This window comes from Garra rufa, chromosome 6, assembly GCF_049309525.1.
Source record: "Garra rufa chromosome 6, GarRuf1.0, whole genome shotgun sequence".
Lineage (NCBI taxonomy): Eukaryota > Metazoa > Chordata > Actinopteri > Cypriniformes > Cyprinidae > Garra > Garra rufa.
This window is the reverse complement of record NC_133366.1, coordinates 4,406,516-4,416,745: the sequence shown is the minus strand read 5'-3', so window position 1 is coordinate 4,416,745 and position 10,230 is coordinate 4,406,516. Positions and strand designations below refer to the sequence as shown.

At 38.3% G+C, this 10,230-nt stretch overlaps 2 protein-coding genes across 2 annotated transcripts in view; one reads left to right on the top strand and one right to left on the bottom strand.

Moving 5' to 3' along the window:
- LOC141336332 (serine protease 27-like) overlaps positions 1-1,788 on the bottom strand; it is a 2,633-nt gene extending 845 nt beyond the window's left edge. Inside the window, exons 1-4 of the mRNA XM_073841907.1 lie at positions 1,740-1,788; positions 1,245-1,407; positions 552-820; positions 229-371 (exon numbers count right to left, since the gene is read on the bottom strand). Coding sequence (XP_073698008.1) covers positions 229-371; positions 552-820; positions 1,245-1,407; positions 1,740-1,788 — 624 coding nt within the window. The remainder of the gene's footprint in view (positions 1-228; positions 372-551; positions 821-1,244; positions 1,408-1,739) is intronic.
- A 4,659-nt stretch (positions 1,789-6,447) lies between these two features.
- LOC141336329 (uncharacterized) lies at positions 6,448-7,634 on the top strand. The gene is made up of 5 exons (XM_073841903.1): positions 6,448-6,547; positions 6,751-7,053; positions 7,134-7,237; positions 7,306-7,409; positions 7,499-7,634. Exons 1-5 carry the CDS (start codon positions 6,448-6,450, stop codon positions 7,632-7,634), a joined length of 747 nt encoding a protein of 248 aa, XP_073698004.1.
- Positions 7,635-10,230: the final 2,596 nt, after the last annotated feature.

Here is a 10,230-nt window from a genome sequence, read left to right as displayed (position 1 = left end):
AGGCAGAGACAAAATATGCTTTATTTTAGTGAACATTCAGTAATGCAGTGTGTTTATGTGTGTTTAGATGTTTAATAAGTGATATTTAATAACAAAAAATTCTTAAAAGACATTTTAAAGTTGTAAGTAATAAATGATCTTTCACTGTATTTAGAAGTTTCCACAGTAGCAATATCTTGCATGTTCTTCATTGCAATATATGTTATTGAAATCATTTATTTGTTGTACCTCCCAGGTGTCCCTGCCTCCTGCCTTTAAACCAGCACAAATCATGTTTTTGGTGACAATATCATTACAGCGACTCTGGCAACGTGAATTCTCCAACACGAGAACTGTAGTTTCCTGCAGAATCCCAGGATCAGGTAGATCCTCTACACACACACACACACACACACACACACACACACACACACACACACACACACACACACACACACACACACACACACACATACACACATACACACAGTCAGCAGTTGAAGATGTTATGCATTTCTGTGAAGTAGTAAGTGTGCTGTATGCATTAATCTGCTTTTGTTTGTGTGTGTTACTTCCAACTCCAATATGTCCCCAGCCTGTGGTCCAGCCGTTGGTGTTTGTGTCAAAAACGCTGTTCTTGGCTGCGAGACACACGGGTCTGATGTGGTCATTAATGGGGACTTTGGAGGACAGATGCAGTAGAGCGATATCATTATCGAAAGTGTCATTGTCAAATAAGGGATGGGGAATGCTTTTTCTGACAGTTCTAGACTCTTCATTAGGATTGGGTCCCTGTTGTGTGCGCTTTCCCAAGTACACAAGCAGTCTGGACCTGTCTATGCTGAATACAGAGAAAGAAAGAACGTTTTTTTTGTTACAGTAAGTGTACTCAAGTTCGTAATCACCATTCATCACGTTGTGGGGACCAAATGTCCCCACAAGGATAGGAATACCAGTAGATTTTGACCTTGTGGGGACATTTCTCAGGTCCCCATGAGGAAACAGGCTTATAAATCATGCACAATGAGTTTTTTTGATGAAGTAAAAGTGTGCACAATCTCCTGTGAGGGCTAGGTTTAGGTGTAGGGTGTAGGGCGATAGAAAGTACGGTTTGTACAGTATAAAAACCATTACGCCTATGGAATGTCCCCATAAAACATGTAAACCCAACATGTGTGTGTGTGTGTGTGTGTGTGTGTGTGTGTGTGTGTGTGTGTGTGTGTGTGTGAGAGAGAGAGAGAGAGAGAGAGAGAGAGAGGTCTAACCCTTTGACACAGTGAGCAGCTGTCAGAACCCATTCACTGGTGATGAGGGAGCCGCCACAAACATGTTTTCCATCTATGTGAAGACTGGCCATCCATGGCCACGATCCATGAGGTGCTTCATGACCACCCACAATACGAGGGTTTAAAGGGGCAACTCCACAAACTGAGAGAGAGAGAGCAAGAGAGAATGCTCTCAGTAAATGAAAACAGTACACAGCATCCACCTCATACATGGTGTTTCATTTCAAACAATGTGTTACTTAATATTAACATGTAAAGACAGAACGAAGAATTCTTACCACCTGGCTGTGAAAATGAATCTAGTAGAAGAGAAAATGTGTTTTAGATTATAATGAAAATCATCAAAACTTTTAAGATTTACATTAAATTTACATTTAAATGATTCCATATTTAAGGTTACAGTTCCACTCTTTTAAAAGCTTTTTAGCTCGTGTTTGTTTCTGTGATCCACAGATGATGAGAAGAAGATCTTACCTTTGACACACATCAGCAGAGCCAAAGTCACGCAGGTTTGTCTCCACATCTTCACTCAGTCTCTCTGTCTCTGTCAGTTTAGTCTTCTGTGTCTCTCACAACCCCTTTAATACTGTCTTTATGCTCCACTATCTCCTCTTTTTCACTCATTTGCTTAGTCGTTCATCATTTCTCTCGTCCATTTTCACAATCAAACATTCAAACATTCAAAACAGCCTGAGGTGAGCGTTAGTTTAAGATGAACTGTTTAAGATAATTTCAACAAGCTATTCATTACTTCATGTGTATTGTATAATGTATAATAAGGAAGCGATATAATATATACTGGAAGTAAATCCAGCTTTTATCACAGAATAGGGGTGATCAGGTTCATGAAGTGGAACAATCTTGATCGGCCTGAAGGGTTTTATTTCATTCTGGCTATAGACAAAAGAAAATAATACAAAATATAATTTATCTTTCTTTTTCAGGTACAAGAACAGCTCATTAAATACAACAATTAAGTATGTATCCAATACATAGCTTAATTGTTTATCCATGTACACATCCATGCGTTTGTCAATCCACTTATCCTCTAACAACATTAATACATACATCAACAAAATGATGTAGATATTTTGAGAAATTATTGTTACTTTTCCGTTTTGGTTTAGCCTGCTTTTCACTTTGATTAGTTTTCATGGTTAAAGTCTGTCTTTTGTGGAAACGTGGTTGGGTTACTGCTTAGCCCAATTGTGAAATGATATTGCCCTACATACTGATTAGTTAATAAATAGTCCTAAGCCTTTATTAGTTACTTCTGCAGTAATTATGTGAGTTATGCTGTCACAAACATGAAAAATGTCCTTAAAATCTGCCAAAAATTGAAATAGTTAAAAATTGGCATGAAAATATTGCTCCTTGGTTCATTTAAATTTTGTGTCATTCACTGCATTCAAAATATTCATTACATTTTTTAAAAATTCTGAAGCAGCTTTTTAAAACGTAAATGGTCAGTGGTGTGTAAATTATGCAGATACACAAAGCCACACTGTAACGATATGATCTTTAGTAAAGATACGTTTGTAAAACTGCAGCGGTCGACAGTTACTATCACGAATGTGTTAGTAAGGTAAGGCGAGCAGTTAGAGTTTTATATAGCCTTTTCATTTAGCTGTTCAAACACACCTCAAAAGAGATGGAAATAATATGGTTTCAGTTTTACTTTAATTCTGTTTCAAATGGATACAAAAAATAGGAGTTAAATTCACAGAACTGCCAGAATTCTGTTTAGAACATTTAAATATGTTAAAGACATAAATCATATGAATTCTGTCTCTCTGTGAAACAACTGAATTGTTATTTTCAATAACATTATAATAACGAGCACAATGAAATCTAATTATTAAAAGATTTTGTCGTAACCTTTTGGAATGAAGAGTATACCAGATTATATTCTTCTAATAAATCTGAATGATTAGGTATATTTAATTGAAATGTATGATATAAAGCAAAACCTGTTACTTTATGTTTGATTTACTTCCACTAAATTCACAAAACCCAATTCCAAATCATCAGTTAACAATTTGTAAATTCAGACAAATCTCAAATGCTGAAACTTGTCCAACCTTGACCTTTTGATTCATGTAATATTTATCTGCAATTGTTAATTTTTTTAGGGGGGCGCAGAGATACAACAACACCGTTGAAGAGTTCAATCAAACCATCAACAGCTTACAAGACAATTACACTGATCTAATGATTGAAAAACACCAACTGCAGAACAACTTCAGCTCTTTGAATCAGAGAAACCTGGAGTTAGAAAGCAATGGCACATCTCTGAGTGAGGAAGTGAAGAAAGAATCAGCTAAAATAAGTCAGTGTACATATGTTTTTTTTATGTCATTGTTTCTTTTGTATCTTTCATGTACAGTTTCATAAAGTGCATGTTTGTGTGGTTCAGGTTGGGTTTTCAAGTCCAATGAGTTGAGCTGGTCTGACAGCAGGCAGTACTGTAAGGATCGTGGTGGTGATCTGGTCATTATCAACAGTGAAGAGAAGCAGGTGAGTTTGTGTGAGTGTCTGTTACTGAATGAGAGGAATCACAATTATTCCTGTTTATATTCACACAGAGGATCTTCATTCATCAAGGAGAGAGTGTGGATTGGTTTGTCTTACAGAGAGAATGAGGGCAACATGAAATGGGTGGATAATTCAATTGGATTAAAGGTGAGCCGGATGACAAAGGTGGAAATGAGGACTGTACTGAAGTGGTGCTTTCAAACACCATCCTGAACAGCTGGGATGATCTGCCATGCTCAGAGATGAGAAAAGGGATTTGTGAGAAATAGGTTGCTTTATTGCATTATTGTATGGGATCAATTGTGATCAGCTACATTTCTGATTAAGGCCTTTTAAACCAGTCCTCCACTTTCATTTTACATCAACTGTGCTTTCCTGATATCAGATGCGTTTTATGATTTTCTTTAAAATACAAGTGTAAAGTCTCCCAGGTTGCCCTAATTCACCCTATTATACTGATATGTCTGAATAAAATGGTCAATAAACATTATTACTATAGTAAACTTAAGGTGTTGGCTCCTAAAGTGTTTTTCTACTAATTTATAGACATGTTTATGTGTTAAAATTAAGAAACTACCATTGACAGTAGTATGTTTTTTAGTTACGTTTTTAGAAAATCACATTATTTTTCATATATTTTATCCACACTGTTTCCGATGTCCTAAAAAAAGGTCAGGTGACTTCCTGGTTCCTCCCTCACAATTACCCAATGGGCTCAGGTTGGTTAGATGGACCAGTGTGTTGGGATTCACAAACCGTCACGCCCCTTATCATTATGGGTAGTTGCATGTGCTTCTGTGTATTTCATACAATAGCATTAATATTTCCTTATCAATTTAAGCCCAAATCAGACCCAGAGGATCAAGCAGAACCTATGCAAGCATCACTCTTACAGGACGTTTCAGAATAGTATGTTCCTTGTTTGTAGTCGTCTCATACTTTTTAGAAAGTCTAAAGTGTCCAGATTGCCCTGATTCACCTTGATATTTAGTGTCTGTAATACTGCTTTTGAGTTTAATTGCTTTGTGTTTAAATAAAATGTTAATTTACCATCATTTCCATAGTAAACTTGCCATTTTTGTTTCTGATTCGTACTTTATTCTTGAGTTTCTGCTTTATTGCTCTATGGAGAGATTTCCTCCAGTCCAGCAGAGAGCAGCAGAGAGCAGGTTTATCAGACTGAAGATAGATAAATATGAGCTCTTAAGTGATGCTCAAGTGTGTTTTTTTTCGGCTAAAAAACAACATATGCTGTTTTGAGTTTCCTGACTATAAAGAAGGATCTAAGCTCCCATATTTTTCTCTGTATGTGTATTTTTCTCACATTCTGAGCTCCTGTCCAACAGCGCTCGGCCAGGGTCGTTATACTTGGCGTCACAACCAGGTGCTGAAATCTATTGCAGACACCATCAGCAAAGAGATCAGCAAAGGCGGCCGAGGGAGCAATACCACTCGGTCAATTGCAATTTGTTAGGGCAGGAGAACAGCCAAAAGCAGGGAGGAAGGCCAAGAACTGGAAACGTTCTGTGGATTTGGAGAAGCAGCTAAAATTCCCCCAGCACATCGTCAGAACAAGTATGAGGCCAGATATTATTCTAGTCTCAGAGAGTACCAAGAATATAATCATCATGGAGCTGACTGTGCCATGGGAGGACCGCTTGGGAGAAGCTCACGAAAGAAAGATGACCAAATATGAACATCGGGTCACAGACTGCCGAGCTCAGGGTTGGAAGGCGAGATGCATGCCTATCGAGGTTGGCTGCAGAGGGTTTGTGGGGCGTTCTCTCCACAAAGCCTTTACTGTGCTGGGCATTGCAGGAACAACAAGGAGCAGGGCCATCAAGAATACCACCGATGCAGCCGAGAAAGCCTCGAGATGGCTCTGGATCCATAGAGGAGCACCATGGGTGCAAGCGAGTGCTACCTGAACACAAGTCGCAGTCTGATCAGCCGGGGCTTCGTTGCCTGGGCGAGGGTGTCTGATGTTGAAAGACCCGAAACACCCGAGGACCCCTGGTTACATCACTGATGATGTGTTCAGGTGCATCTGAAGATGTGTGTTTTAAGAACTGGTTATACCATTTTAGTTAAAATATAACAGAACAGTGACACCTACTGAGAAAATGAAATTATGAATATCCATTTGTCACTCATTTGTTTAACAGCTGTGAACAGGAAATCATTATCTTACAATCTCTATAATCTAACATCATCCTGTCTGTTTCTTAATGCCACAGTGGTGCAGAATAAAACATTATTAATTCCCATAATAAATTCAGTTCTGGTCAAATGTCTTTAGTAAAAAGGCCCAGTTAGGCCTGTTTTGGGGTGTTAGGGTGGAGTCTATTTTGATGGTCACAGGCTCTTCTTGTTGGATGCTGTAGCTGCTAACATGATAACGGGAAAAAATCCACATTGTTTTGACAGCATGAGGTTGAATATGCAATACATATTCAATTATACCGTAATATGAGTTCACAGAGAGTTTGAATGGGAATGAAAGTCTAGATTTTTTCTGAGTCTGAGCTAATGAAACCACTTCCTGTGTAGGGTTTGCACTATTTAAAAACATGGTACAGATTAAAGATCATAAAGATCTCAGCTCATCTGTGCACACAGACTGTACTCTACTGTAAGTAAGAGCATCATGGAATCAAGGACCTTTTGTGTTTGTGGAAATGTTAATAACAGATCTGCATCTCAAACACAGAGTCGCTCCCAGGATGAAGGAAAAGCTCGAAAGCAGAGTAAGCTAAATATTTAGTTTAAAGCAGAAACGGTGTGTCACAGAATGAGAATATAAAAGAAAATATAGGATACTCTTTGAAAAGCCTCATTATTTATCTGCTAACTAAGGTTGCTTACGAAGGCTGATTTGAGATGTTATATCTAATAATATGCAGTAAACTGTCATTAATTGCCATTTGTGTGTTTTGTTCATGTTTGTCAGGAGGAAGTAGATGTTTGGTGTTGATCGCAGTGAGTCTCGGGCTCATTTGTGTTCTTCTGCTGGTCTTCATCATACTGCAGCACATCACCATCACAGCAGAGAGAGACCTGATAAAGAGTTACAAGAACACAGTTGAAGAGTTCAATCAAACCATCAACAGCTTACAGGACAATTACACTGATCTAATGACTGAAAAACACCAACTGCAGAACAACTTCAGCTCTTTGACTCAGAAGAACCTGGAGTTAGAAAGCAATGGCACATCTCTGAGTGAGGAAGTGAAGAAAGAATCAACTAAACAAGGTCAGTGTACATATGTTTTTTATGTTGTTGTTTCTTTGTATCTTTCATGAACAGTTTCATAAAGTGTTTGTGTGGTTCAGGTTGGCTTTTCATGTCCAATGAGTTGAAGAGCTGGTCTGACAGCAGGAAGTACTGTAAGGATCGTGGTGCTGATCTACTCATTATCAATAGTGAAGAGAAGCAGGTGAGTTTGTGTGAGTGTCTGTTACTGAACGAGAGGAATCACACTTATTCCTGTTTTTATTCACACAGAGGGTCATATCTTCATTCATCAAGGAGAGAGTGTGGATTGGTTTGTCTGACACAGAGAATGAGGGCAACATGAAATGGGTTGATAATTCACCACTGAAACAAGGGTAAAGATACTACTGTAGGATGTATGACTTCAGTTTGCTGTTTTTAGTTTTGTTGTTAATTAACAGATAAACTTCTACATGTTATTCAGGTTTTGGATCAAAGGTGAGCCGGATGACAAAGGTGGAAATGAGGACTGTATTGAAGTGGTGCTTTCAAACAACATCCTGAACAGCTGGGATGATCTGCCATGCTCAGAGAAGAGAAAAGGGATTTGTGAGAAATAGGGTTCATTCTGTGTTTTTAATTGAATTATTGTATGGGATCAACTGTGATCAGCTAAGTTTCTGATTAAGGCCTTTTAAAACTACTTAATTGTATATCAACTGTGCCTTCAGTGTCCCAGGTTGCCCTAATTCACTCTATTATACTGATATGTCTGAATAAAATGGTCAATTTGATCACTATTTGAATGCATTTGTTTACTAGATCCTTGGATTTGCACTTGTTTAAGAAATTTCTGATCTGAAAAACCTGCTTCTTTTTATTTGTAAGGTATTGTTTTCATTATTATGTTCTGATTCCAATTAGACAGAGCTTTCTATATTTCAAACTTTCTGTTTGCTTTCCGTAATGCAAGAATTTAGTTAGTTTGGGGGAACACGCTTAATCAAAACTTAATCGACCTTGCCTGTCACACTCAACTAAAATATTGCTATTTTAGCGTATTAATCACTCTAAGAAGACAATACACTTTGTGATTTCTAAATAGAACATTTTATCATTAAAATCCATTTTAACAATTATGGTGGTCTGAGAGGGCAGGATAGTGACGGTTCATTTTATTTTCTTGCATCCCGCACCCGGACTCGCCCATCAAGTATTGACCCGCACTGCACTCTGTTGCGTCGGATTGAATTGGTTTGTCTGACACAGAGCAGGAGGGCAATGATATGGGTGAATAATTCACCACTAAATCAAGGGTAAGTGATAAACATCACAGTATATTTGTTTGTTTTAGTTTTTTTGTTTCTCATTATAAAAATGTGGCCAACACAACCTTCACAAAAGTTAAAGACAAAATACCACAAATAAAGATATTTAAGCACTCTTATTCTCTCTTTTATACTTTTCTTCACTTTTACTTCTTGTCAAGCTTCTAAATTATTCTTGAAACATGTTATACTGTGAACATCTAATACGTGTTCTTTAGGTTTTGGTTGAAAGATGAGCCGAATGATGGTGCTGGAAATGAAGACTGCATTGAACTAAATTATAAAAGACAGCAGTCAGGATGGTCACCCCTGAACAGCTGGAATGACCAATCATGCGCAGAGAAGGAAAAAAGCATTTGTGAGAAATGAGGTGCGTTCCGATCGACAGGGTCCCTACGCAGTGTTCACTGCTCCCTACTCCCTCAGCACGGTATATCCGTTGAAGTGGACTTCGCTGACAATAATCGCTCATTTGGAATGCCCTGGAACGTCATCAAAGCAAATCAACGGCAGGGTCACGCAGATTATGATTTAACATACATAAATATTGTAATTTATTTTACTTTCAAATTTAAATACATATAAAATACATATAAACGTATGTATCTAAAAAATATAGTCCAAATGTATATGTTTAGACAGTTAACAGATTAACAGATTTTTGTGGTTTTATCTCACGCACTTCCCCCCCATGACAGAGCCTCACCTTGCTGGTTTTACTTTTATTCATACAATACAGTATGCAAATGTAACATGAATCGCCATAACCATTCATAAACATTCTATTTTGTATAATAATAACAACATTTATTGCAACAGCTCCATTTCAGAGCCTTTTAAAAAACTTCAACGGCTCTGCTCCATCATTACTTCTAACTGGTGACGCGGTGCGCAATGACAGTTGGGTAGTTTTCCCCGTCCACTTCCTGTGAAGTGAAGTACCGATGTTCCCTTATTCCCTATGCCGTTCGCAGTGCCCTTCGAACTGAACATGTTCTCTCCCTTCGGTTTGGAATCTCACTTAAGATGGCGGTATACCCTGTGAAGTCCACTTCGCAGTCCACTTACGGTCAAATGGAACGCACCTATGGAGTTTGTTACTTCCTGATGATGTATTATATTAATATTCATGACTAAGGTATGTTTTCCCCACCCATTTTGGGTGTGGTTGTGTTTCCCTGTGTGTGCTCTGTCTCCCTCCCTCTCTCTCTCACTCTTTCTGCTTACTTGGCAGTTTCAGATTGGCCACAGGTGGTGCTCATCAGAGAGGCAAACCACACAAAAGAGCAAAGATGTTGAGTGAGATTCACTTCTCCTCTGCTCCAGACCTTTGTTGATGTTGTCTTTGGCCCCGTTTACACGAAGGGAAAACGCAGATATTTCCCTGCGGTTTGGCCTCTCATTTACACGAAAACCCCGTTTTTATCACAGAAAACGATTATTTCTAAAAACTCCGGCCAAAGTGGATAAATTAGAAAACGCCGTTTTCACGTTGTAGTGTGGACAGTAAAAACGGAGGCTTTGGAGAACGATGACGCATATTTATAGTCATGTGACGAATATTGTACCAATAGATATTTATGTTTACAGCAGTAATTGTGCCTGTGCTATTTACACACTGCTGCTAAAGAGATTTACCTTGTACACTCCTCAAATTACAGTCCTAAAATGATGACGGAATTTACTCACAGTTGCTGTCCTGCAAAACATGACGACAACTGCTTTTCAGATAAAATATGAATGAGCGCGATTTAGACGCGTCAGTGGATGATATTTCCGTAAATTATCCCGCCAGAAGAATTGCGTGAAAACTTATTACAAATGTATAATTTTTGAGGCTTTACGCATGCGCAGTAAGGCGAATTTGATGTTTTTCTACGTTTCAGTG

Coding starts and splice junctions, on each gene's coding strand:
- LOC141336329 (XM_073841903.1), top strand. CDS start 6,448: ATGGAATCAAGGACCTTTTGTGTTTGTGGAAATGTTAATAACAGATCT. Junction 6,548..6,750: donor AGGAAAAGCTCGAAAGCAGA/GTAAGCTAAATA, acceptor CATGTTTGTCAG/GAGGAAGTAGATGTTTGGTG. Junction 7,054..7,133: donor GAAAGAATCAACTAAACAAG/GTCAGTGTACAT, acceptor TGTGTGGTTCAG/GTTGGCTTTTCATGTCCAAT.